Source organism: Chrysemys picta, chromosome 22, assembly GCF_011386835.1.
Source record: "Chrysemys picta bellii isolate R12L10 chromosome 22, ASM1138683v2, whole genome shotgun sequence".
Taxonomy (NCBI): domain Eukaryota; kingdom Metazoa; phylum Chordata; order Testudines; family Emydidae; genus Chrysemys; species Chrysemys picta.
In genome coordinates, this window is record NC_088812.1 from 22829243 (window position 1) to 22857083 (window position 27841).

At 56.4% G+C, this 27841-nt stretch overlaps 1 protein-coding gene across 2 annotated transcripts; it reads right to left on the reverse strand.

Moving 5' to 3' along the window:
• Positions 1-10300: 10300 nt before the first annotated feature.
• LOC101931193 (epoxide hydrolase 3-like) lies at positions 10301-27496 on the reverse strand. 2 transcript variants are annotated; one of them, XM_065576420.1, is made up of 9 exons: positions 24928-26234; positions 24397-24495; positions 20175-20437; positions 18411-18496; positions 17649-17824; positions 16720-16848; positions 16205-16308; positions 13329-13477; positions 10301-10813 (listed from the first exon to the last, which is right to left on the reverse strand). In XM_065576420.1, the coding sequence occupies exons 3-9, from the start codon at positions 20418-20420 to the stop codon at positions 10594-10596; spliced, it is 1110 nt and encodes a 369-aa protein (XP_065432492.1). In that variant the 5' UTR covers positions 20421-20437; positions 24397-24495; positions 24928-26234; the 3' UTR covers positions 10301-10593. The 2 variants fall into 2 exon arrangements, with proteins under 2 accessions (XP_065432492.1, XP_065432493.1); XM_065576421.1 differs by lacking the exons at positions 20175-20437; positions 24397-24495; positions 24928-26234 and adding an exon at positions 27399-27496.
• Between the last annotated feature and the right edge of the window lie 345 nt (positions 27497-27841).

Genomic DNA, 27841 nt, shown 5'->3' on the forward strand with positions numbered 1-27841 from the left:
TTGGAAATAAACAGGACTGTACTGCAGAAATACTGGACTCCACCTCCATTTCTCCTCCGAATGGAAACAACTTAGCGAGGCCTCCAATAGCAGTGAACTGCTGAGACCAAAAGGGGCCCCCACAGGTCAGGAGCACAGCTGGGAATAGAACTTGGGAGTCCTGGCTCCCAGACCCACCAATCACTCAAAACCAGTCTTTTCCCCAACCTGGGCCTAGAACCCAGGAGTCCTGGCTTCTAACCTCTCCTTCTGTAACTCACTAGGCCCTGCGTGCTCCCAGACCCAAGGATAGAACTGAGGTGCCCTGACTGCCAGTGCCCCCCTGCTCTAACCACTAGACTCTGCTGTCTCTGAGCCCAGTAATGCCCTTCTTTGTGAATCACTTCAATTTCCTTCCTGCATCTGACTGCAGTGTGAGATCTGGGTGTGGGGGCTGCTCAGGGGGGCAAGGCAGGCCGAATAGGGAGTGGCTCTCTGGGAATCCTGTTTCCAGGGCAGGGCTAGGAGCCCTGATATTGGGGCTGTTGGAACCGGACAGGGCCGAGCCCTGTGGACCGGGCGGCATGCGCCTGGGCGGGCAGGCAGTTAGGCTGGGCCCCCCCGTTGGCTCCCAGTAGAGTCTCTGCAAAGCCAGCTCTGCCCCCCTCACCCGGGTTGTGGGCTCCAGGCAGAAATGGCTGGCACTTGGGGGGAGTGAGGGCAGTCGCTGGCTGAGTGGTGTCAGCCTGGGTGGCCCCACAGTCACCACTTCCTGCCAGCGGAGCCAGGAACAGCTGCACGGGCTCGGTGCTGCGCCCTCGCTAGGCAATGGCACCGTGCAGCCCCTTGTGCTTCTAGAGCGAGGCTGCCACATGGGCAGGTGCCAGAGCTCAGCCAGGCAGGTTCCCGTCTCCTTGCTGCCTGCCTCGGAATGCCAGACAGGTGCCACCCTGCCCAGAACAGGTGAATCCAGCTGCTGCCCTGCCTGGCCAGGAGCGGGATGGGCCTGTGCTGCCTGGCTGCTGGAAACCGTGGGCTGGGGCACCTGGCTGAAAGTTGCCATGACCCGATGCTGAGATGGGCACAGTCCCCCTCCCCCATCCAAGACTGTGGCTCAACTTCCACCCACCCAGCCTGAGAACAACCCGGTGGCCGTCAGTGAGGGGTGAGAGCAGAAGTGTGTGTGAGGGGGGCAATAGCACAGCCAGATCTCAGCCCAGGCAGGCTTGGCTTCCGTCTCCTCCTCTCCCCTCGCCCTGGTAGAGCCCGGGTCAGCCCCTCCTGTCCCCATCCCCAAACCCAGCATGAGGGAGTGGCCGAAGCCCCATCCCCAGTCCCCATTGCAGAGCTCCCAGCATGCACTGCTCTACCTTGGCATGGGCAGCTGGCTCAAAATCAGGATGGAGGTGGGTAATAGACACCTATATAAGACAAAGACCCAAATATCAGGATTATACCTGTACATTTGGTCACCCCAGCTGGACCCCACTTGCCAGGGGGCTGGAACCTGCCCTGTCTCAGTCCCATTGGACATACATAGAATATCAGGGTTGGAAGGGACCTCAGGAGGTCATCTAGTCCAACCCCCTGCTCAAAGCAGGACCAATCCCCAATTAAATTATCCAACAGATTTTTGCCCTATATCCCTAAATGGCCCCCTCAAGGATTGAACTCACAACCCTGGGTTTAGCAGGCCAATCCTCAAACCACTGAGCTATCCCTCACAGAGAGGAGGGGGAAAGACAGAGTTCAGGGCCCCTGCATGTCCCGATTTTATAGGGACAGTCCCAATATTTGGGGCTTTTTCTTACATAGGCTTCTATTACCTCCCACCCCCTGTCACGATTTTTCACACTTGCTGTCTGGTCACCCTACTCTTACCCCACAGCAGGTCGGAGCTGACCCCGGCTCCACTCCCCACAGGAGCCTGCTGCTGGCCTTCCGCCTGCCCCAGCTGACAGCCCACGCTTCTCCTGCCTTGCTCCCTTTCCATGCCCTGGCCTAGCCCACAGTCCCCTTCCCCTCTGCTGTTACCCCCGTGCTGGGACTCTTCTTCCCCAGCCCACTGCCCTCTCCTCTGGCTCCTGGGAGGACAGGAGCAGCTAAGGGGGAAAAGGACGTAGCAGAGAAGAGCTGGGTTCTTCCAAGCAGGTGCGAAAGCCCTTTGTCCTTAAGGCACCAGGGATGAGGAGCATCAGGAGAGCAGGGGCTGAGCCAAATTGTGCCGTCCCAGAGCAGCGAGTCCCTGGGCGAGGCCGAGGCCTAGGAGCTCAGCTGGGCCGGGCCATGGTGCAGGTACACTATTTTCCTCCACAGTGATTCATGTTCTTCCTCCGAGAGACCCCAGTGCTCTGCCATTGTCCCTCGTTAGCCAGCGCTCAGAGCATACATCCTGAAGACTTGTGCTAGGACAGACTTGTTCGAACGGGGGGCCCTTGAGAGCCTGTGCTGGTCCAGTGCAGTGGCTGCCTTTTCCTCCGTCTGTCCATCCAAGGCCCCCCTCATCCAGTCCCATCACCGGCTGGGCGCCTCCCACTCATTCCTGCATTTATCCGCACGCACCCCAGTTTAAAGTACCCCTGCAATCCACAAAGCTGCCACTCGGCTGCTGCCGAACACTGCAGGCGCCTCACATCCCCCTACATTTCTGCCTCTGGGCACACGCATGGCAGCCGCAGATTAAGCATCTGGACGCGTCTCCCACCCACAAATTCCAACGTGAGCACTGCCCCACTGCAGATTCTGTGGGGTGTCGGGGGGAAGGCACAGCTCCATTCCAGGCAGGGTAAACGGCAGCTGAGCCTGTCTACACGAAGGTTTGGGCTGGGCCAGCTGCAGCGGGGGATGCCAGCATCTGCTGGGATTGGGGCACCCCCGGCCGACCAGGCCCTAGGGGGTGAGCTGCAGTTCCAGCAGGGAGCTCCACAGGCAGCTCTTGGAGGCAGGGTGGAGGCTTTAGCCTAAGAAAGGTGAGCAGAGCAGCCGAATGAGGAGTGTGCCTCAGCGAGAGAAAACCGCTCCCTGCTGGAGGGATGAGCACAGATCTATTTCAAGGGGGCTGGGACAAGGTGGCCCCAGTGCTGGGACTCTCCAGTTTCCCTGCAGCAGCAGGCCGAGTGTCACAGCCTCTCCCTGTGCATGAATCGCGTACAGGCCTAGTCCATCCCAGGAGAATGTCTGGCCCGGCCACATGGGGGCGCCAAACGGAATCACAGATGAATCCTGAGACAGTCGAAGGCTCCACCCAGAGCAGCCCAGCCTGGGGCACGAAGCTTCCCCCTCACTCCCACCCCCCGTTGCACTGCCCTTGCTGGCTCTAGTGCCCAGCGCTCTGCCCTAGAGCCCCCACTGAGCCCAGCCACAGGAACCCTGATTCTCCATGGGTGGCTCTTAACTCCTCCTGCTTGGGAACTGGGCCCGATCTCAGTGGGAGATGGACTGTGAGAGGCCTCTCTGCCCCCCAACCTCCTGAATTCCCCAGCCCTCTATTTACCCCTGATGAGGGGACAGGCCTCTCCACATGTCCCCTTCCTCCAGCAGACAGGGCTCCCCACCCTGCTTCCAAGCCAACCCCAAGGACCAGCTGGTGTAACAGACAGATTCTAGCACAGAGTGTGGCAGGGCCAAGAGCTGCCAAGTGCCTGGTGGAGGGGTCTGGACTGGGGCGGCCCGTCCGTATAGGCGAACTAGGCGGTTGCCTAGGGGGCCAAGTTAAATAGGGCACCAAATTCAAGGAAAAAAATAAAATAAAAAAAAATGAAGGTGTCATTATTTCAATTCCTGTGCGTGTACAGAGGGAAGATGAATTCTAGTTCATTTCTCTACATTTCTGAGAATTTATTAATATGTCAAATCTTGTATTTACTGCAAATATAAATAGTATTTTAGTGATTTTTTTTTCAATTTGCACCGTAGGGTCAAGATGACCCACTCCGCAATTTTGATCAACGATAACTCAGCCACAATGAACACATCCACCAGCGGCAAGAGCTGCAATGTCAGTGACACTTAACTTGAATATACATTAAGGTCGCACAGCCAGAAATTCACGTAGAGCGGAGATATCGCACGTTGATACATGTCAAATGGTCATTTTAACACACATCGCAGGTAGATAGTTAAGAATCGAGTGAATACTGTAGAAAATTGTGTTTCTTGGTGCCAAAGAATAAAGAATAACATCTTTCAGCATTATAAATCCAAAATGTGAGTATCTTTAAGCGTTATTAAACCTTAGCGTTATTAGCGGGCTGTATAATTATGAACTTTTCTTTGTTATAACTGGTTCACATGTAATAAATAAGATCCATAAAAGAAAAGTAACAGCATTAATGCTTAACAGACTATAAAAGTGATGACATCACACTCCAAGAGGGTAACCGTGAGGAAGGGGATTACTTTCCAAATAACCGGTGTCGGGTTATAACGTTGAAAATGGTCATTTTGTTTCCGCGTAAATGCTGTAACTAACTGTTTTCATAGGTAAATGAGTATATGTTACTAATCATTGAACCTTTAAGCAGTGAAAAGACGTGTTGGGATGGCTGCAATGTGGTTTAAATCACCAACCATGTGGTGGGTGTGTCAGCCATCCTTAACGCTATAATGCTTGCAGTCGGGAGCACAGTACATAACAATATTCAAATGCCCCATGGCAGAAAGAGGAAAAAGAAAACCCTCAAGCGCTGAGTATAGTAAATGAAAGGCTGAGAAGGAAAAGGACCAAGCAAAACAGCAGGGATCCTTCCTGAAATATCTTCTCTTTAATCGCAATAAAGAAGGAAGCAGTTCACAGCATCCAGATGAAGGAATTTTACTTGGAGAGGAGGTTAGCTCACATCTGCATGGAAACAGTTGTTTGGAACATCAAGATGAAGGTATATTACTTTGAGATGAGGGTAGCTCACATCCACAAAAAAGCAGTTTGGAAACTCAAGATGATGGAAACTTACTTCTAGATGAAGGCAGCTCACAGCATCAGACTGATATGGAAGTGGAGAAAATTTATTCACCTTCAGAGACACATGCAGAAATTGAAGTAGAATGAAGAAAGGATGAGGAAGTTACAAACAAGTTACAGTATGGGGACCCAGCTTCATGGCCCAGATGTGCTGACAGTGTGCGGAAAATTCTCATGGAACATGGACCCGAACAAGTTCATGAATTTCCCTTCCCGAAGGATGGAAATAAAAGAAATTTTTCTGCTCAGCATTACAAGAGGAAACTCATTAATAGGGAAGAAATTCATCGAAACTGGTTACAATATTCAATGTTGAAGGACTCTGTGTTTTGCTTTTGAGGCAAGTTGTTTAGAAATCAAGCAATTGGTACATCACTTACTGAAAATGGTTCAAAGGACTGGAAAAACATCTTCAATTCTCTCTTCACATGAAAAGTACAGGACATTTGGAATGTTTTCAAAATTGGAAAGAACTTGAATTACAATTGAAAAAAGGAAAAACTATCGAAGAAAATTTATGTGTGATCAAAGAAAAAAAATATTGGCAACAAATATTAGAGAGTCTGATTTCTTTAGTGAGAGTTCTCGATGGGCAAAATTTAGCATTCCGCGGCAGAAAGAAAAAATTCCGGGTAAGGGAAACTTTTTAAAATTTGTTGAATACCTAGCTTTGTTTGATCCAGTCATGAAGGAGCATCTACGTAAAATAACTGATCATGAAACAGAGGTTCATTACTTAGGAAAAAATATGCAGAATGAACTGATTCAAATCCTAGCAAATGCCATTAAAAAGAAAATTGTAGAAGCTGCCCATTCTGCAAAATACTTTTCAATAATACTGGACTGTACACCACATGTGAGTTATGTTGAACAAATGACGATCATTCATTTTGTGGATATGGAAAAGTCTGCAGATAAAGATAAAGTTGAAGTGCTCATAAAGGGACATTTTTTGGGTTTCATACCACTGAAGGAGACACCTGGAGCACTTAGGACTGAAATTATTCTACAAGAGCTTGAAACTATGTCATCTGTTGAAAACTTACATGGCCAAGGCTATGATAATGGGAGTAATATGAAGGGTAAAGCCAGTGATGTGCAAAGGAGAATGATGGAAATCAATCCTAGGGCCTTATTCGTTCCTTGCAGTGAGCACTCTCTGAATTTGGTTGGCAGTGATGCTGCTAGATGCTGTTTGGAGGCAAGCAGTTTCTTTGACCTGGTGCAATGTGTTTGTGTTTTTCTCAGGCTCAACATGCCGTTGGGAATTGACTCGCCATGTGAATTCTCTAACTGTGAAACCACTTAGCCAGACAAGATAGGAGAGTCGCATTGATGCTATGAACTTGGAAACATTTATGATGCCCTAATTGAAATTTCTGATGATACTATCTTTACTGGATCATCTGGCAATACTGCATGTTCAGATGCAGAAGCTCTTGCAAATGGCCGTTCCAAGTTCAAATGTGTGACTTCGCTCATTTTGTGGTATAACATCCTTTTCGAGATTAACCTCACTACTAAGCAGATTCAGGAAAAGAACTTGAACCTACATTCTGCTATTCAAAAACTGCTGCAAACTAAAACTATTCGGAAGTGCTGAAGGGTTCAAAAGAACACTGGGAGATGCTCTTGAGCTTGCTGAAGAAATAGACTCTCTGACAGAATTTGAACCAGAGCCAGTTCACATTCAGCAAAAGAAACAGCAGTTTTTGTCTGAAGGACGAGACACACCCATTCGGAACCCAAACAAAGGGTCAAAGTGAATTTCTACTTCGCAGTCCTTGATACTGCTGTTCACTCGGTTGACGAAAGATTTCAACAAATGCAGCAGCTAGAGTCAGTATTTGGCTTTCTATATGATATCCACAGATTGCAAAAGAAAACAGCAAAACAGGTAAGAGAATTTTGTATCAAACGGGAGTCGGCATTGACTCGTGAAAATTCAAAAGACATTGATGCTACAGATTTGTGTAGTGAGGTTCAGGCTTTTTCAAGACAACTTAAACATTCCACTCCTGAAGAAATTCTGAAGTTTGTTTGTGAAAATAAACTCACAAGTTTCCAAACATTTTTATAACTATAGGCATTCTTTTAACTTTGCCAGTTTCCGTAGCTAGTGGGGAACGTAGCTTCTCAAAGTTAAAATGGATAAAAACATATCTGCGTTCAACAATGGTGCAAGAGAGACTTGTTGGACTTGCCACAATGTCAATAGAGCATGAAATAGCTGGAAAACTTGATCTAAAAGAACTAGAGACTGAATTTTCAAAACTTAAAGCAAGAAAAGTCATGTTTTAAGAGCACAGAGTGTTTTTTATTTGGAGTGTTTTGTAAATACAGGTTAAAGTTCATTGAAGAGTTTTCTTATTTCTTTCCATATTGGATGTGGTGGAAATGACAGTTAAAGCAGTATAGCGTAATGGATGATTTTGGATTTGTAATGATAAAAATTATAATTAACATTTTTTAATGCATTTTATTTGAAATCAGACTGAAACTTCATCTAGCTGTCATGAACAAATCTATTCTGAAAATTTCGTGTCTCTATTTTATCTGATCTCAGAAACATTGGTTGGACAGATGGACAGACAAACCGAAGAATTAAGCCTCTGTTTAAAGCTTAAAAAACATTTAAAGGAAAAAAGGGGCAAAATGTTTCCCAGTTTACCAAAAACCTCAGCCTAGATCTGCCCTTGGGGTTTGGGGCACCGATTGCATGATTCTCCTAGGATGCCAGTTGCTGGCAGCTAGTCTAGGGCCACCCCTGGGTCTGGAGCACAGGGATGAATCCAGAGAACCCAGCTGCTTTGGACGCTGGCTACTCCAGAGCCAGCTGCTTCTCCTGTGCCCAGCCTGTGCCATCAGCAGAGACACTGGCCATCCCTACTAGCAAAGGAAGGGGCCTGGGAGAAGGGGCTGCAGGCCTGCCCAAGGAGGGGGTCCAAGGATAAGGTCCTGGCCTAGGAGCCATGTGCCCTGGGTTCTAGCCTAGCCTCTGCCCCATGCTCCTGCTGGGCTGTCAGACAACTCAGCCCCTTTGTGGGGGAGGCTGCTAGTTCTGGCCCTAACCTCTCTGAGCCTCCAGTGTGCAATGCAGCTCCAGCCAGGGCTGGGAAAGCAGAGCCTCCAGCGGCAGAGGTGACCGGAGCTGGGGCAGAGGGGTGGGGCTGTGCTGGGGAGAAGGCAGGCCAGGCCTCCCCTGCTGAGGTCTCTTTCTAGCCCTGGGCACTTTAAGCAGGAGGCTGGTCTGTGGTTCTGGTGCTGGGCCAGGCCACCTGGGTTCATTCTGCCACAGACTCTGCACAGCCTTAGGCGAGTCCCTTCCCCTCTCTGTACAATGGGGATAAGGAAGCTTCCTCCCTCTTCAACCCAGGGGTGTCTGTGATATGCCCAGATACCCCAGTGAGGGGCCCAGGCTTGGGGACAGGGGTGTCTGTGCAGCAGCTGATGGAAAAGCAAAAGTGAGTCGTTTTACTGGGCTGGGGCAGCAACAGCCAACTCCCTCCTGCTCAGGGCCGGCTTCTGTGGGGGGAGGCTAGGGCCCTAGCAATTCGGACAGCAAGCAAGTGGGGCAGCCCAGGTGGTCTCCTGTCCCCCTCCCCGCCCGCCCCAGCCACTTGGGAGGAAGCAGGCACAGCTTTACCTCTCTGCCCAGTCAGTGGCTGTAAGCTGGGCTGCTGCCCCTACTTACCCAGTCAGCCCCGGAGGCATCCACACGCCCATTGACCAGATCCCCGGCCGTCAGCAATCCCAGCTGGGAACTGCAGCCTCTCTGCAAGCAGGGGCAGCCTGGGGCGGGGAGAGGGGAGGAAGCACAGCCCCACACAGGCACGTTCAGGGCAGCCCTAACTCACACAGTAAACACAGATCTCTGACTAGTCCTGGGAGGCTTCCCGACGTGCAGATCCCTTGTCCAAGGCCAGCCACACCTGCTGGCTGGTGAACAGCCCACACCAGGGAGGTTTCTGTCCCAAATGTCATGTATTAAACACACTCAGAGCACTGGGCAGCACTTTCTATCCATGGGCCACCACCCTCTGCAAATAGATTCACAGTCAAGGCGCTACGGGGCCCATCCCTGGCAGAGAGGCACCCTGAGCTCCAGCCATATGCATGGTGAGCAGAGCACACGGAGTCACTAAGGGGAATGGTAAGTGTGGGGAATCCACAGCAGAAAAGAGCTGCTTGCCCCCAGCCATCCTTTCTAGCGAGGTCAGCGCTAAGCTCCCCCCACCGCCCCGGCCCCACTGCAGTGAAACCCTGGCTCCAGGCACTGAGCAGGGGCTCCCACCTGCCAGGAACAACAGAGCTAAAGACCATTGTGACCGGAGTCCCAGGGGAGCCTGCACTGAGGTCACTCAATTAAGGTGAGCTACAAAGAATGGGGCAGACAATCCCCAAAGCTGGTGGATATTCCAATACTTAGATTTACCAAGTCAGCGCAGAACAGCTTCTGTTGTACCTCACTGGTTACCCAGAAGCTAACCGCACAGTGCCCTTAAAGCAACCCAGCCTCAGGCCTCCACCCAGACACCCAAGTCAAATAGGAGGAGGATCAATGAAAATCTTATTCATCATATCAGAAAGTTCTACCAATCCTAAAGAATCAGATACATTACCTCCCGGGTTAATGAATATTCCAGATCTTACCCAAATACACCCTTACAGCCAATTCTTCTAAACTACACTAAAATGTATTAAAAGAAAAGAGGGAGGGAATTGGTTAAAAGATCAGCATGGAAGATCAGACACGAGTACAGTTCTGGAGATTAAATTTGGAGTAGAGATGGTGAGCTTTGCAGTTGCAAAGAGTTCTTTCAGAATTAGTCCACGGGGTTATAGTCCAATGTCCATATTCAGGGCGATTCCAGATTAAAACTGTATTGCCACCCTTACTTCTGCGCTGTCTTCAGAGATGGGTGGCTGGAGAGAGGCAGCCGTTGGCTGGGCACCCAGCTCTTAAGGCAGTGCCCCACCTGCAGCAGCGCAGAAGTAAGGGTGGCAATACCATACCATGCCACCATTACTTCTGTGCTGCTGCCTTCAGAGTTGGGCGGCTGGAAAGTGGTGGCTGGTGACTGAGGGCCCAGCTCTGCAGGGAGCAGCACAGAAGTAAGGGTGGCAATACCATACCATCCTTCTGTGCTACTGCTGACGGCAGCTCTGCCTTCAGAGCTGGGCTCCTGGCCAGCAGCAGCTGCTCTCCAGCTGCCCAGCTCTGAAGGCAGCGCCGTTGGCAGCAACAGCCCAGTAGGAAGGATAGCAGTACCACAACCCCACACACAATAACCTTGCAACCCTCCCACAACTCCCTTTTGGGTCAGGACCCATACAATCACAACACCCTGATGCAAATAGCTGAAATCATGATTTTTATTTTTATTTTTTTTAAATCCTATGATTCTGAAATTGACCAAAATGGACCGTGAATTTGGTAGGGCCCTACCTATATGTCTGGGAGCTCAGGGCTCCTCTCTGCAGGAGGGCTCAGGCAGGATCTGGAGGGGTGACCTGCTGCTGGAGGGATGGTACCCCAGGCACAAGACCAATTAGTGTGGGGGGCGGGGGCTTGGCCCAGTGGAGGGTCCGGGGCTTGTTTGCCAGGATCAGGTCCCTGCCTTGCCACACCCAAGCCAGTAAATAGGGCCCGCTCAGTCACTCTCCCGCAGGAAATGCCAGATCAGCTGATTGACCTTGTCGGGCTGGTCCTCGCTGACAAAATGGCTGGCCTCAGGGATGCGCCGCACGCGGCAGCACTTGCGCACATACTGCTCCAGGAGGGGGATCATCCCAGCCTCCAGGTACATGTCCTTCTCCCCCCAGATCACCAGCGTGGGCACCAGCACGTCCTTGCACTGCATGGAGCTCCTGCTGCAGGGAGGGGGAGAGAGAGAGAGAGAGGTGACCACTTGCCCAGGGCAGTGGGCACAGAGCCCCCTCACAGCACAGGGATGGTGGACAAAGACAGGAGGGTAAGCGGAATACGGGGGAGGGCGTTCAGGTTACCTTAGTGCTGATGGGGGGTGGCGCAGCCTCTGGGGCAGTTGCCTGACTGCACCTTCCTTCCCAGAACTCCATAGTTAGACCTGCTACCCCAGCGAGAGTCTGGGGGTCTTGTCTTGCCACTCACAGGCCTGGCAGCACCTGACTAAGGCCTGGTCTACACTACACAGTTAGGTAGACGTAAGCTGCCTTACATCGACCTAGCTATATCAGTGTCCACCCTACTACTCCTGAGGGCATTCTACACAAGGCCTGGGCCTACTCCAGAAACACACTGGGGCCCTCTGCACTAGGCACATCAGGTCTGGGGTAGGCAGGCTCAACCAGGGAGGATCAAAGTGTGGAGGGGCTCAGTGTTGGGGTTTTGGATTCTGTGTGGGACTATCTGGATGCAGGCAGCTCAGTGTGGGGTCTAGGTATGAGGGAATCTGATGCACAGAGGCTCGTTGGGGGGGGTGCAATGGGACTCTGCAGGGGCTTCCAGGTGAAAGGGGTTGGGGCCCAGCACGGGGGTCTGGGTGCAGCTAGTTGGGGGGTTCAGTGGCCTGGGGGTCTGGAAGTGGGAGCTCAGGGTGGTGCAGGGGGTGGGGCTCATCAGGATGGGGGTTTGAGTGTAGAGAGCTCAGTGGGGGGTGGTTGGAGGCAGGGGGTCTGGGTGCAGGGGTTGAGGTTCAGTGGGGTGGGGTTCGGGCATGGAGGTTCTGGGTGTACGGGGTGAAGCTTGGCAGGGGTGTCTGGGTATGGGAGGTCCATATGCACAGGGGTTGGGCGGTTGGGGGAGCAGCTCCCTGTACACTGCCCCCCGTCCCCACAGCTTAGGAACGATGGGGGCAGGAAGCAGGGGAGGATGCTGAGCTTCCTGCAGCTGAGGGAGGTTTCTGGGGGTGGGTCTGACACAGCCCCAGCCACTCCATGCAGGGGAAGAGGAAGTCCCGTCCTCTCCTGCCTCCAGCCCAGCCGGGACTAGCAGCTAATCCCAGCTCAGGGTAGGAGCCACTGGCCGGGGTGTCCCCAGCCCTGTGGTGATTTACGTCACCACTGGCTACTCCGGATGCCTGAAATGATGTACCTGCGCGGCTAGGGAGTGGTGTGTGACTGCTCTTGGAGCTTCCCTTTGCTTCCCTGCCAGAAAATCATTTTTCTGCAGGAAAGCAAAGAAATCTGCAGGGAACATGAATTCTGCACACACGCAGTGGCACAGAATTTCCCCAGGAGTAACACTACAGCCTTGCTCCTGCTGATGTAAGTGCACTACTACTCTGACATAACTACTCCACCTCCACAAGAGGCTTAGGGCTTATGTCAGTGTAGATAGGGTGACACAGCGTCCGTGTCATCCAACATCAGCTATTGGATGTCATTTCTGTTAATTTCACGGCTCCCTCTTAGAGCCCAGCTCACAGTTCAGGCTGTCACCCTGGGGTTGGTGTAGGGCTCCAGCTAGAGCCCGGCTGCCCTTGGACTCCCAGTTCCTGGCTCCCCGTCAGGAGCCTGGCAGCCGCCCAGGCTCCAGGTGCGGAGTTCCCCGTGGGGAGCCGTGGGCGGGAGGGGCATCAGGGATATCTGGGAGTTGAGAGCCCAGGGAAGGGTGGGGGGCAGCCACGCACAGAGCTGAGAGCCCAGGCTCTCAGCCCCCTGCACTGCCCCACTTAAGTCGGTGGAATTGTGCTGGTAAGGAGGGTAGTGTGGATATGAATCTGCAGTGGCTGTAGGTCGACCTAACATAGGTCAACCTAAGTTTGTAGTGTCAACATGCCCATAGTTACCCCTGGCAGCAGGGCCGGCTCCAGGCACCAGCTTGGCAAGCAGGTGCTTGGGGCGGCCACTCCGGAGAGGGGCGGCAGGCCCAGCTATTCGGCGGCAATTCGGCAGATGGCCCCTCACTCCCGCTCGGAGTGAAGGACCTTCCACTGAATTGCCGCCGCAGATCGCGATCGCGGCTTTTTTTTTTTGACTGCTTGGGGCGGCCAAAACCCTGGAACCGGCCCTGCCTGGCAGCACCAGACTCTCCCAGGGGCGACTACACCACAGATTTGGTTCTGGGAGCAAAGAGGGGCAGCAGCTCCCAGTGCACACAGATCCCCCGGCCCTTGGCTCTGGGCAGTGTCAGGGAAGCACGGGGTGGAATGGGATCCTACAGTCCTGTGCAAGCCCCAGCACATCCCTTCCCTGCCTCGGGGCTGCCACCCACTAGCCCCTCCACTCATTCCCTGCAGGGCTGCTCGGGCAGCCAGTGGGGCTGCAGCAGCCACTTCCCCCTCCTGCTCCTCCCAGCCCAGCACGTGTGCCCTCACCCATCCCATCTCCCCAGCATCAGAGGGGCAACTCACTGGGTTCAGTGTGCTGCACTGGGGTGAGCTCCATGGAGGGGCAGGGGCCCTACCTGAACATGTTCCTGTAGTAATCGAGGGGTGGCGTCAGCGCTCCGGGCTTGGAGAAGCTGAACACGTAGGCCTCCAGCTCCTGTGTCGTCAGGCGCCGCTCAGGGTTCTGGATTCCTCCCTTCCTGCCTGCCAAAGTGTCCTTCAACAGCTGCCTCAGGACAGACATTGCCGGGGTCAGGGACAGCTCAGATCTGGGGCCTGGTGAGCAGCTCCCAGCAGACATACCATCATGCTCCATCCAGAGCCAGGTAGCCTAATCCCTCCGAAAGGGTGGCTCGGATCTGGAGCCTGGCGAGCCAAAGGGGTGAGGGCCTGGCTCCTGGCCAACAGACTGTCATGCCCCAAATCTTAGCTCCCTACAGAACCCGGTGAGCCTGCTCCCCATGGCAGGGATGGGGAGCCCCCATGAAATGCAGAAAGAGAGTTCCAGCTAGTGTCAAAAGCCTGGCGTATGGGGGCTCCCTCTCCCAGAGATAACCCTGCCCGGCTACTGGGACAGGTGGGGTGCTCCCCAAAATTGCCCCCCATTCTTCCTAGCCTGCAGGCTTAGCCTGGAGTCAGCGGCCTCCACAGAGGAAACTGACCTATTCCGTCTCCTCTATCCCAGGATGGGCCCCTCGCATGCTCACGCTGCTTCTCCTAGAACAGTGCTGCTCAACCTTTTTCGTACCAGGAACAAGCTTGCTGTCTGCCAAGCGTGTCAGGGAGATCTCAGGGACTGGTGCTGGTCCTAGCACTGGTCGTTGAGAAGCACTGCTCTAGAACCCCCACCTAGGGGGACCAGATGAGGGAAAGAAAAAATCGGGACACATGGGGGGAGCAAAATAAAAAAGCGCTGCCGACAGATATCGGGACAATTTGTAGGGACAATATCGGGATGTCTGGTCACCCTACCCCCACGTGGCTTTGATCAAGCAAGGGCTGTCTCCCCGGTGGTGGCCCAAACAGTGTGTGTAGAGAGGGCCGAGTCCTGCCCCTCCCCATGACAGAGTCACACAAGCATCCCGAATCCCAGGAGAGAATCCCAGAATAACGAGGGACCCTAAAATACATCTCCTCAGTGAGGATGTAGAGAGAGGTGGTCACACTGCTGAGCTCCTGCCTCCAGATCAGGCATGGACAGGACAGACACAGATGGGGAGGAGGGGACATGGGCATCACCAACCTGGATCAGCCACACACCCCAGCTAGCCCAGGATCCCGTCTCGGACAGGGCTAGTGCCAGCTGCTAGAGAGGAAGGGGTAAGAACTCACCCCCAGTCCCCACAAGGTCTCCTCCCAGGCTCTGAAGCAGGACTGTCGATCTCCTGGCCAGCATGGCGTTTTGCCTTTGGTTTTGGTCATAACCTAACAACTCTGGCTCTCTTCCTGACCCCGAGAAACATCACTAAGTTCGAACCTCACTAAGTTCAGGCCTCAATGACTTCCCAGAGCAGTGAGTTCCACCAGCTAATTATTTCCTTTCATGGGTTTGACTTTCCCACCTTTCTCCTGAAGTCTGGTTCTAGGCCGTCCAGAACAAAGCCCCTTGCTCCAAAGGGCCAGGGTCCTTTAGTATAAAGCTCAGCTCCCTCCAAAGCCGAGTTCGTTGGATTGCTATTTAGCTGCTCCTGCAGCAGTTCCAGGAATTACTGCCCCAAAGGCAGTCGGTAGCTTTTATCCCAGCCCCCCACCCCCACAACACAGTCTGTGGCCCCATCCTGGGAGGGTCACGCCCATTGTTCCCCCCTTCATTTCAGGTCTGTTGGGATATTATCAGCTGCCCAATTAATTGATACTCATTCCCGCCCCGCTCGCTGGGATCCCCCAATCCCATGCTCTCTAGCTGCATTACCGGTTCCTAGCTTCTCCCCCATTTAATGTGGGGCTGACTAGTTCCCCCTTCCCAACCCTGCTGTAGGAGCGACCTTTATCCAGCATGAATTCCATGATGTCACTCCTGCCCCTCCTTCTAGCTACTCCCAGCCCCTTCCCATTAATCTCTATCCTCCGCACCTGCTAATTAACCAGCAGTTTATTACAGCAGCCATTAGGAACGGGATGATCCCTAATTAGCATGGGTGTTTCCCGTTTACAAAGCAGCCACTGTCCCTCTGACTTACAGGGCCATGGTTAATACACACACAAAAAATGGTAGATTAGATTTCCACCCACCACTGACATGCAGCCACTGCTGGGGTGGAACCCAGCCACTGGGACAGGAGGAGGAGAGGGAGCTCAACTGGTGCATCCAAAAGAAAGCAGCGGGGTGGGGAGAGGGACAGAATTGAATTCCCTAGCTGCGTATAATCCCAGAATTCAGCCAGGCCAGCACCCTTGCAAAAAGCACCCAAGATCTTTAACAAGTGCCAGTGGGGTTAGGGCCTCTGTTTTACCCCCCAAGCTGAAAGGCAAGGGAGTGCCGGACGCAGTGCCAGTCACCACTCAGTAGGCAGGTTTTCTCCCCCTGCACTGTGCTGGCCCCAATGGTGCTGGGCCCTCACCTCAGGAGTCAGTGCCGATCCCAATACCCCAGCAGGGCTGTATGGGGCGCTGAAGGAGCTGCACACCAGAGCTGTAAATGTCTGCAGTCATTAACGATCCCCTGGCAGCTTTCCCAAGTCAGGGTTAAACTCCCACTGGGGCCATTCCACCCTGCCCTTCAGCCCTAACATGCTGCATAGTGGGTGGTTACCAGGTGCCACATCCCTCCCCAGAGGTGGCTACACCCAGGGAGAGCGAAGGGGCAGTTCTATAAATGGGCACATTTGGAATCCTAATTAAGCTGAGCCACGGCTGCCAGGTCCCTTCCCACTCCCCTCCTCCCCGGATCCCCAGCTCCCCCAGCCAACTAGCCCCACTCCCTGCTCCCACCTCCCCCACCCCCCACTCTCACCTGGAAGTCACCCAAAGACAAGAGCAGCTCAGGCAGCCTCTGCAGCTGGAATATGAATATGTAGATGGAGCGCAGCAGCTGGCAGGGGTGGCCTCCTACGTACTCTGCAGCGGGTGGGCAGAAAGGCAGACACTGACATGCTGAGGCTGGAGGGCCTCCTACCCCGGTGCCCCCTGGAACGCTCAGGGCTCCCACCAGAGACAGGAGCGAAAGTCACACGGCACGTGCCAGTGACGTCATTTCAGAGCTCGCTTGGGCTGGCCTGGTGCTCGGAGAGCCTGCAGCCCCTGTGGGGGGGGGGGACGGGTTGGGAGCCCCAGCCACAATGTAGAGACCCCAGGAGCCTTCGTCTCCCCACCCCAAGGAGTGCTACTGTCACCTGGTCGAAACCTCCGTGCTGCTGGCAGGCACCAGAGACGCCTGTGCTGCAAGAACCAGCCTCCTCCATCCTGGACCTGCCACAGACCCTCGGGGGGGGGGGGGGAGCCCAGCACCCCTGCAGGTCAGAGCATCACCTTTAAGCATGGCCGGGTGGATGGCATTCATGATAATGAGCTTCTCCACCATGTCGGGGTGATTCATGGCGAACTTCCACGCGATGGTACCACCCCAGTCATGCCCCACCAGGATGCACTTGGTAAAGCCTGGAAGCAGAGACAGCGAGGCAGACCGACTGTCAGGGCAGAGTGACGCTGGACAGAGCTGGACTTCCACAGTCAGGGTGCCCCACCACTGCCTCTCCCATCCCACTCGCCTCCCCCTCTACCTTACCCTGCCAAGGGTATGTCCACTTCTCCCACAGAGTTGCCCTACCCCCCGCACCTCCCTCCTGCCACAGAGTTGCCCCCCTCCATTGTCTCCCTGCTCCCCAACTGGGGCAATAGCCAGAGGCTCGGACAGCCTGGACAGACCAAGCAAGCAAGCAGGTGGGATGGGACACTGAGTGTCTGTCTCTGCTGTAGACACACCTGCTCATTGATTCAATTCTCGCCCCAGAAATGGAACTCCCGACTCAGCAGAGCACAGCCACGCTGCCACACGGCAGCCAAGCTCCGCCCACTTGCTGCTACGTGGCGCCCAACCAGGGAGATGCTAAGGTTTGGGGTCGGGGGCATATCCCAGGCTTCACAGCGCCCCACCCAACCTCGGTGGTGCTCTGGGGTCGCCGTTGTCAGGGCTGGAGGAGAACCCCTCTGCCCCTTCTGCGGGAACAGCTCAGGCTGGACACTCCCACAACTCATCCAAAGGGGGAGCCATCTGGGACAGTGCAAAGCGGGGCGCAGCAGGGTCTCAAGGAAAGGCCCCTCTGCGCCTGGGAACAGCTTGAGCAGGGAGGTTCCTCTCCTCCACCAGAGGGGCCAGCTCCCTCGCAGCTCGTACCTTCCCCAGCCGAAGCACAGAGGGGGAGGCCTCCATTCACACATGCCCAGCAGCCACTCCTCACCCTTCTGGTCCTTGGTGCCCAGCACTTGGATGACACCATGCACGTCCTCCAGCAGGGCCTCCATCCGGTAGTGCTGCTTCCCGCGCGGGGCGTCCGAACCCCCATAGCCCCGCAGGTCCAGCGCCACCACCCGGAACTGCCTCTTGAACTCCTGCAGCTGGTAGCGCCAAGCAAACCTGCCAACGCACACAGCCCTGAGCTCAATCAGTGCCTAGGGGATACCCTGCCGAGCCGGGGGGTGGGGGGAGAGTCCCCGCCAGCTAAACCTCGGGGCCATTCCCTGCTCCCATCCCCTCCGCAGCTGCCTGGCCAGGGCGCTGCCCAGAGCCGGGGCTGAGCGCGGGAGCCTGAGCTGTGCTAGCCAGCGCCCCCAGCACAGCTCACCCAGCATTGCGCGACACACCTCCGCGCAGAGAGGAAGGGGCGTTGCAGGAGGGACATGCAGCTACTCAGTGGCACCATCCTCCAGGGCTCAGCTCTCTGGGGAGAGAATTCAGGGTTCCTGAGCAGGCCCTGCCCCGGGGACGCGCCCCTCCTTCCTTCCGGGCCAGCCTTTGAACCAGTGTCCACTGGTGTGTTCTGCCCCTTCACCTGTCCTGCCTCCATCGCGCTGTCAGCTCCTCGGGGCTGCTTGGTCGGTGCAGCACCAGCACAATGGGGCCCTGACCCGCATGACTGTAATAAACACCCCCTCATCCCAACTCCTCACAGGCCATGGGAAGCAGGCGCCCCTCCCACCCAAGAGTAGCCAGAGAGACCTACCAGTTCTGGGGGAATCCGTGCAGACACAGCATGAGCTGCGCCCCCTCCTGGCCAGCTGTGACATAGTGCAAACGCAGCCCTGAGCTCTGCAAGGATGGGGAGGGGAGAGAAGGAAATGTTCATGCCCAGTCACTCAGGGGTCAGCTGCACCATGGCAGGAGCTGGGTGGCACCTCCAGGGCCTCTGCTGACCAATGGGGCTGCTGGGCTTAGCAGCTGGTGTCCCCCTGATTCAGGGGTGGGCAAACTTTTTGGCCTGAGGGCCACACCGAGTTTCCGAAATTGTATGGAAGGCTGGTTAGGAGAGGCTGTGCCTCCCCAAACAGCCAGGCCTGGCCTGCCCCCTCCCCCCGGGACTCCTGCCCCCTCCAACCCCCCCGTTCCCTGACTGCCCCCGGATCCTCCACCCCTGACTGCCCCCTGCTGCCCCATCCAACCCCCCCTCCTTCCTGACTGCCCCCCCAGGACCCCTGCCCCCATTCAACCCCCCTTTTCCCCACCCTCTGACCAACCTGACCCCCGCCCCCTGACCACCACCCCAAACTCCCCTGCCCTCTATCCAACCCCCCCTGCCCCCTTACCGTGCTGCCTGGAGCATCAGTGGCTGGCAGCGCTACAGCCGCGCCACCCAGAGCACCAGGACAGGCAGCTGCGCCACCCGGCTGGAGCCAGCCACGCCACCGCGCAGCACAGAGCACCAGGTCAGGCCATGGCTCTGCAGCTGCGCTGCCGCCCAGAGCATTGCGCCAGCGGCGCAGTGAGCGGAGGCTGGGGGGCAGGGGGAACAGTGGGGGAGGGGCCGGTGGCTAGCCTCCCCGGCCGGGAGCTCAGGGGCCGGGCAAGATTGTCCCGTGGGCCGGATGTGGCCCACGGGCTGTAGTTTGCCAACCTCTGCCCTTGTTTGTCTCATCCCAGACACTGGCCTTGTCTGCAGCACCTGCCCCAGCTTCCCCTGTGCCACAGCCCCACGTCAGCAAGAACCATGGGGGACAGCTGGGCAGGAGGCTGGCAGAGCCCCACTGGTACCAGCAGGCAAAGGGTTGACAGTTCCAACAGCCTGACAAACTCACTACACCGAGCACACCACTTAATGGCGTTTACCCAGCAATGACATCATGGGAGGTTTCCAATGGAAGGCGATGTCATCCCGCTCCTCAGAATCATTGCAGGTGGGGGGTATGGCTGATATTGAAGGAGTTGTGTATATGCATTGAACACATGGTTAAATGAGTGAAGTTAGTCTCTAAGCATCGTGTTACGCTTTTGTCTTGTGTCACCTTCCCATTTCCATCATCCTCGCTCGCTAGCTCTTAGCTCTCGCTCTTTGATACGACCTGTACGCCTGTTCTCACCCGACCTGGAACTCAGCCCTGTGGTGTTAGACAGGATGCTGAACCATCCCAGCTGGTGTGCGCTGTCCCTTGGACGGCTGACCTGCCAAGTCTCCGTGTTCAGTGGACAGGGGCTAGGCCCTACAGGGGAATGCTTCACAGGGGCTCCGGGACTGCGGTGCACCTATTGTTAACCTGCAAGGCAAAGGAAGGGCTGTCTGGGGGCTAACCGACTGGAGGTGGCAGGGAGCTGACACCCACTTAAGCACAAAGACTTCCTCTGGCTGGAGGCCGGGGGTTCCGAGGGGACTCATTCCTGGGCATCCCAAGAACCATCACAGGGGTAAGAGCTGCAGCCTGGACTCTGCAGGAGGATCTGTTCAGGGATTGACCCAGCCCCACTGTCCCCCCCCATCCCCTTCCCCCCACACAACCTTAAGCTGCAGGTAGCGGTGCTCCCCATAGGAGGCATCGGTAAGGCACGGTGGTGGCATCTCTCGCACCCTCCAGCGGAAGGCCCGACACGGCCCCTGGGTCAGCACCAGCCACGGCACCCACAGGCAGTAGGCAGCCCCCAGCAGGTAGGAGGCACTATGCTCGGCCAGGCAGTATAGGAGCTTGGAGAGCTTCAGCAGCAGGCAGGTGGGGACCAGCAGAAGGCGGTAGAGGGAGTGCGCCATCTCCTACGGCCCCAGGACTGCAGGGGGAACAGGCCAAGGAGGGAGGGGTCACACTGGGGGGCCAGCATGCCCTGGGCCTCTCCTCACAGCACCAGGGTGTGCTCACTAGCACTGAACATCCCACCTCCTGCTGTCACAGGGCCCATGAGCACCTGGAGTGGGGGGTCCTTAATGTACCGTGTGCCTTGTTCCCATCCCCTAGCCCAGCAGGGCCCCCGGACCATCCCACTCCCATCCCTAGAGGGCCCCCAGGCTGCCCTGCCCTACCCCGCTCTCCCCCACCCCAGCCCTAAATGGCATCCACATGTCAGCCTTGTAAACACGGGATAATACCAGGCCTCAGGCCAAGGGAGCATGTGGAACCGGACACTCCCCCAGCCCTGCAGGGAAAGCCCTGTGGAATCTGACAGGGTCCTACAGAAATTCCTCCAGCTGCCCAGCGAATGTGCCAGAGGATGGCACCTTCTGAGCTGGGTGTTTGGGGGCAGAGGGTTCTCACCTGAAATGGAAACACTGTCCTGGACGTCACACCAGCTGCACTCTGCTCCCATGGGCAGCACCCATGGGTCCCCCCAGCCCCAGGGTGAAGGGGGAGAGCACAGCAGGGGAGTTGTTGTGCAGCCAGGGAGGCCAGCCCACACAGAAAAACTGGACGAGCACAAGTCCATGTGGCCGGATGCACTGCATCCGAGGGTGCTAAAGGAGTTGGTGGATGTGATTGCAGAGCCATTGGCCATTATCTTTGAAAACTTATAGCGATCGGGGGAGGCCCTGGATGACTGGAAAAAGGCTAATATAGTGCCCATCTTTAAAAAAGGGAAGGAGGAGGATCCGGAGAACTACAGCCCAGTCAGCCTCACCTCAGTCCCTGGAAAAATCATGGAGCAGGTCCTCAAGGAATCAATTCTGAAGCACTTAGAGGAGAGGAAAGTGATCAGGAACAGTCAGCATGGATTCACCAAGGGGAAGTCGTGCCTGACTAACCTAATTGCCTTCTATGAGGAGATAACTGACTCTGTGGATGAGGGGAAAGCAGTGGATGTGACTTTAGCAAAGCTTTTGATACGGTCTCCCACAGTATTCTTGCCAGCAAGTTAAAGAAGTATGAGCTGGATGAATGGACTGTAAGGTGGATAGAAAGCTGGCTAGATCGTCAGGCTCCATGGGTAGTGATCAATGGCTCCATGTCTAGTTGGCAGCTGATTTCAAGCCGAGTGCCCCAAGGGTCGGTCCTGGGGCCGGTTTTGTTCAATATCTTCATTAATGATCTGGAGGATGGTGTGGACTGCACTCTCAGCAAGTTTGCAGATGACACTAAACTGGGAGGAGTGGTAGATACGCTGGAGGGTAGGGATCGGATACAGAGGGACCTAGATAAATTAGAGCATTGGGCCAAAAGAAACCTGATGAGGTTCAACTAGGACAAGTGCAGAGTCCTGCACTTAGGACGGAAGAATCCCATTCACTGTTACAGACTAGGGACCGAATGGCTAGGAAGCAGTTCTGCAGAAAAGGACCTAGGGGTTACAGTGGACGAGAAGCTGGATATGAGTCAACAGTGTGCCCTTGTTGCCAAGAAGGCTAACGGCATTTTGGGCTGTATAAGTAGGAACATTGCTAGCGGATCGAGGGACGTGATCATTCCCCTCTATTTGACATTGGTGAGGCCTCATCTGGAGTACTGTGTCCAGTTTTGGGCCCCAAACTAAAAGAAGGATGTGAAAAAATTGGAAAGAGTCCAGCGGAGGGCAACGAAAATGATTAGGGGGCTGGAGCACTTGACTTATGAGGAGAGGCTGAGGGAACTGGGATTGTTTAGTCTGCAGAAGAGAAGAATGAGGGGGGATTTGATAGCTGCTTTCAACTACCTGAAAGGGGGTTCCAAAGAGGAGGATCTAGACTGTTCTCAGTGGTACCAGATGACAGAACAAGGAGTAATGGTCTCAAGTTACTGTGCGGGGAGTGTAGTGAGCCGGTGTGGCTCCCCGCCGCCTCGGGCCGGAGTGAGGGAGCTCAGAGCCCACCCCCCAGAGGGTCAGGCAGCGACCCAGAAGTATAAAGGCTCGCCCTCAGTAAGACCCCAGCAGCCAGAGAGACCAGACGTCTCCAGCCTAGCTTGTGGCTGGGAAAACTCCGCGGCCCAGGGCGGCCGCTGGGCCTGCCCTGCGCCCGCTATCCGGAGGAGCTGCCGGACGCACCGATCAATCCCTGCCCTGACGAACCCATGGTCCTGGATCCCCCAGAGGCCGACACCAAGTAAGCCCTGAGGGGGAGTGTGGAATTAGCCAGGGGCAGCTGACCCCAGTCTGGCTGCAACATTGCCAGAGCCTATGTCAGTGTGTTGTGGCCAGGATCCCCACTGACTAAGCAGTGGGCCGTCTGCCGCTGCTAAGGCCCCAGGCTGGGATGCAGTGAAGTGGGAGGGCCTGCGTCCCCCCTGCCACCCAACCCGTGGGTGGCAGTCTCCCCCTCTCCCAGGCCTGTTGAGGCTTGGGGCCTACTATTGTTGCTCAGCCCTGACTGAGGCTCTGAGCTCCTGACGTAGCATTGTTGCCCGCTCTGAGCAGGGCCAGGCTTACCGTGTTCTTCCGGTTACAGCAAGAGCTGCCGAGGGAGACCCCACGGCCGGATGAATTTCCCAGGCTCACCGGTGTGTAGTGAGCCCCGGAGAGGGTCGAGCCCTGGCAAACCCTTGTACAGGGAGGTTTAGGTTGGATCTTAGGAAAAACTTTCACTAGGAGGGTGGTGAAGCAATGGAATGGGTTACCTAGGGAGGTGGTGGAGTCTCCATCCTTAGAGGTTTTTAAGGTCAGGCTTGACAAAGCCCTGGCTGGGATGATTTAGTTGGGAATTGGTCCTGCTTTGAGCAGGGGGTTGGACTAGATGACCTCCTGAGTTCCCTTCCAACCCTGATATTCTATTATCCTAACACCCACGAGGTACCTGAGCTAACCTTCCCCCTCCCAACTTTGCTGGGATCTGCAGACACAGGCACCAACATCTCAGCCCCAACAGCAAGAAACCGGCCCAGCCCAAGCCCAGGGAGCCAGCTCCTGCCAAGCTCCGAGGCCCCCAGTCCATCGTGCAGAGCAGCACGGAGGCAGCAGTCTGCCCTGAGGCCCCTGTGAGTGCTAGGAGGTCTCTGCCAGAGACGGAGAAGCTGGGTGAGTGGTGCTAGAGCCCTGCTGTGACGTGGGATGGAGAAGAGCAGAGCTGGCACCTTCTGTGCCACTGGACAGCATGTCATACACATCTGCACACCCGGCATGGACTGGCATAGCTGAGCCCTGCGTCACTCCCAGCCTGGAGTAGGAGAAACATCTGCGGGGACCCACAAAGGGGCAGCAACCACCAGGCCACTCCTGGCAGTGCCTGGACCAGGACCCAGATTTAGGTTCCCAGGTTTGGAAAGTTCAGTGAGAGTTTTAAACCGTGACAAAGATCTCGCTACCTCAGCCAGAAGGGACCTTTCTCACCTAGTCTGATCCCCAGCAGAGCCCAGGCTGCAGACCCCACCCAGGGACTCCTGCATGGACCCAGAACTGCCGGCTGAGGGATGGGGCTCTCACACACATCCCACCTCTGGGTGATGGCGAAACCAGCTCTTCCCCGGGGAAGTTGTTCCAATGCCAATCCTCCTCCCTGGCAAATATCTGTGCCTCATTGCCAATCTGACGCTATCTCAGTTCAGGTCCCAGCTGCTGGAATTCGTTCTGCCTTTGACGGCTAGGTTAGCGAGCCCGGCCAGCTGCCTACTTGCCCATGGAACCCACCAGGCTAAACTGGAACTGAACGTCTAGTGCAAGAAGTGAGCGAGAGAGCGTGCGTCTGTCTGTCTCCAACTCTCCCAGCGCTTCTGTATCCCCCAATGAGCAGGAGTAAAGGGCACAAGTCCAGTGCCTTTCCCTGGGCTCCAAAGCGAAGCGCTCCGGCAGTGCACTGGCTCAGGAGGCAGTGGCTTGGGGGGGTGACTCACTTGGACCCACTGCTGCACACTGGTCCATCCAGTGCCCAGAAGCCCCAGCCTCGAACCTGCACCCTGGCCTCTCAGATGGCGCAACAGGACTATAATGATCTGCCAACAAGGGAATTGTTTTTAAAAGCCAGGGGCCCACAGCTTTGACCCCCAGACATGTGTTCCCCCTGCTGGCCACACAGCAGGGACCACACTGCCCCCTCTGCCGAAGGTGGACTACCTCAGCACAGGATGGGGAGGGGGCAGAAGGAGAGGGGGAGGTGTCTCTACCAACTGCCAACACTCACCCACGCACCCAATGTCTGACCCCTGCCCTCTTCACTAGCCACCTCCTCCCCAGTTGCATTTAGTGCCTCTGGTTGCCCCCACTCTTTTACTATTGGCTCCCCCACCCCAAAGGGCTCAGCCCCTCTGTCCAGCTTGTAACCAAGTCTTGGGGCTTTTCTCTCCCACATCCTTCCCACTCGATAAACCTCTGGGTCCCTCTCAGCTACCACAGCCTCCCTTCCCCTCGGCCACCCCCAGTCTCACCTCAGCTCTGCTCCAGTTCAGTCTAACCCCGGCTGCAGACCAGCTTCTTCTGCATCCAGCTTGCTTTTCGGGCTCTGCACAAATACAGCCCAGCTCCAGGCCCCTCCCACCCTCTCTATTCCCTGCCCACGCTCTTTAATCTCCTTCACCCACTCCTGACTTCATGGCACCTGCACTGAATGCCGCACCACGGCCCCACCCAGGCCACAGGGGTCCTGGCACGGTGCAGCGTAGTGTACAGCACTAGCTCCTCTGGGCAGGGCTTGCCTCACTGTACACCACTTGCCTCACTGTACAGCACCATCCATGCCTGCCTTGGCCCCCGGCTCCTCCTCCATTGGGGGGTGTGTGTGATCTCCCTCAAATCTGCCCCCTGTGCCCGTCATATCCAGGTCCAGGAGGAAGAGAACACACATAGTGTCACAGCCCAGGGCCATGTCTGTCCAGCCATGACCAGGGGTTGAACCAAGAGCTGAACCCATGAGCTCACCGACAGCCGGGGACAGGCCCGTTCAGCTGAAAGCTCACTCTGTGGCTGGCCCTACAGAGCATGAGCCCCCCAGCTCAGATCAGGGCTCAGGCCTGAGGCAGAGGCTCTCCCCGCAGTGGGACTTGGCTGGGGCAGCCACAATGTAGCCCCTGGAATCCAGTTGGGGTCACAGGACCTAGAGGCAGAAGGGACCTCTTGGGGCATCGAGTCCAGGCCCTGCTACGGCAGGCAACCCCATCACCTGGTCCCTTCTCTGCAAGATGCCCCAGAGGGCAGGGCTGGGGGACAGCCTGTCCGATCCAGCCACGAGGCTCCTGGGGACACAGTGCACTCTAGGTCCAGTTTGCTGCCTCCAGAGTCTGCCTGAGCCAAGGCCTGGATTAGGCGTAGCCCAGACAAGGCGGTGGTGACACTAGCAGGATGTGGGTGTAACTGGGGGAGATGGCACTCCAACCAGGGAGCACTTCTTCATGGGCTACGCAGGCCTGTGGCTGGGGGCAGCCTCCCCGGGCACCTGGGTCCCAGCTGCAGCCTTGAACTCCAGGGGTCGGTGCTGTCTCTAGAAACTGGAAAGGGGCTGCCAGTGGCCCAGTCTCCACCATGACCAAGCCTCCCAAAGCAACTACAGCTCCGCCCTTCACACCCTTCCAAACCTGCCCCCTGTATTCCCAGTTCCTAGGGTCAGCTGTCCCAGTAATGCCCCCAGCTACAGCTCCAACCTCAGTCCTCTCTGATCCTGCACCCCATAGCCCCAGCCCCTTCTGAATCTGCCCTCTATAACCCCAGTACTAGAACTACAGCTCCGACCCGCAGCCCTCTCTGATGCTGCACCCCATAGCCTGAGCCCCCAGTTACAGCTCCGACCCCCAGACCCTTGTGAACCTGCCCCTCATAACCCCAGCTACAGCTCCAACCCCCAGTCCTCTCTGATGCTGCACCCCATAGCCTGAGCCCCCAGTTACAGCTCCGACCCCCAGACCCTTGTGAACCTGCCCCTCATAACCCCAGCTACAGCTTCCAACCCCCAGCCCTCTCTGATGCTGCACCCCATAGCCTGAGCCCCCAGTTACAGCTCCAACCCCCAGACCCTTGTGAACCTGCCCCCCATAACCCCAGCTACAGCTCCAACCCCCAGCCCTCTCTGATCCTGCACCCCATAGCCTGAGCCCCCAGCTACAGCTCTGACACCCAACCCCTTGTGAACCTGCCCCCCATAACCCTAGCTACAGCTCCAACCCCCAGCCCTCTCTGATCCTGCACCCCATAGCTGAGCCCCCAGTTACAACTCCAACCCCCAGACCCTTGTGAACCTGCCCCCCATAACCCCAGCTACAGCTCCAACCCCCAGCCCTCTCTGATCCTGCACCCCATAGCTGAGCCCCCAGTTACAGCTCCGACCCCCAACCCCTTGTGAACCTGCCCCCCATAACCCCAGCTACAGCTCCAACCCCCAGCCCTCTCTGATGCTGCACCCCATAGCCTGAGCCCCCAGTTACAGCTCCGACCCCCAGCCCCTTGTGAGCCTGCCCCTCATAACCCCAGCTACAGCTCCAACCCCCAGCCCTCTCTGATCCTGCACCCCATAGCCTGAGCCCCCAGTTACAGCTCCGCCTCCAGCCCCTTGTGAACCTGCCCCCCATAACCCTAGCTACAGCTCCGACCCCCAACCCCTTGTGAACCTGCCCCCATAACCCCAGCTACAGCTCCAACCCCCAACCCTCTCTGATCCTGCACCCCATAGCCTGAGCCCCCAGTTACAGCTCCGCCTCCAGCCCCTTGTGAACCTGCCCCCCATAACCCTAGCTACAGCTCCGACCCCCAACCCCTTGTGAACCTGCCCCCATAACCCCAGCTACAGCTCCAACCCCCAGCCCTCTCTGATCCTGCACCCCATAGCCTGAGCCCCCAGCTACAGCTCCGACCCCCAGCCCCTTGTGAACCTGCTCCGCCCTCTGACCCAGCCCCGGCCCTACCTACCTACCTGAGCTCTCAGCCCAGCCAGCCCGTTCCCTGCCGGCTCAAGCGCAGGCTCCGCCCTCATCCCGCTCAATGATTGGCCAGCCGACTCTCAGAGCGGTCGGTGGGCGCAGGAGTTCTCTGCGGCTGGGAGCCAATGAGAACGGGGGTGGGCGGGATCAGCGCACTCAGCCCCGCCCCCTGGTTGGGGACGCACGTGGGGAGCGCTCACGGGACGAGTGGAGGGCGCGATGGCCATTGGGCAAACACAGGCCGCGCATGCTGGGCCTGGGCCTCCCGGCCTAATGAGTCACGTGGCTCAAGGGCAGGCCTTGGGCCTGCTGGGTGGAGTTCAGCCCCCCCCTCTGCCCAGCTGCTGGGGGGCGGGGGGAGCTCCCCCCGCAGGGCCCATGTCTCAGTGATGCAGCACCCAGCACCACTGGGGCTGCCTGCTGCAGCCATATACCC

Excerpts from the sequence above, each read along its gene's own strand:
- LOC101931193 (XM_065576420.1), bottom strand. The coding sequence starts at position 20,420 with ATGGCGCACTCCCTCTACCGCCTTCTGCTGGTCCCCACCTGCCTGCTG. Across the intron at positions 16,309-16,719 it reads CCACCCGGCCATGCTTAAAG|AGTACGTAGGAGGCCACCCC; the intron begins GTGATGCTCTGA and ends CACCCGCTGCAG. Across the intron at positions 13,478-16,204 it reads TGTCTTTGGGTGACTTCCAG|CTGTTGAAGGACACTTTGGC; the intron begins GTGAGAGTGGGG and ends GTCCTGAGGCAG.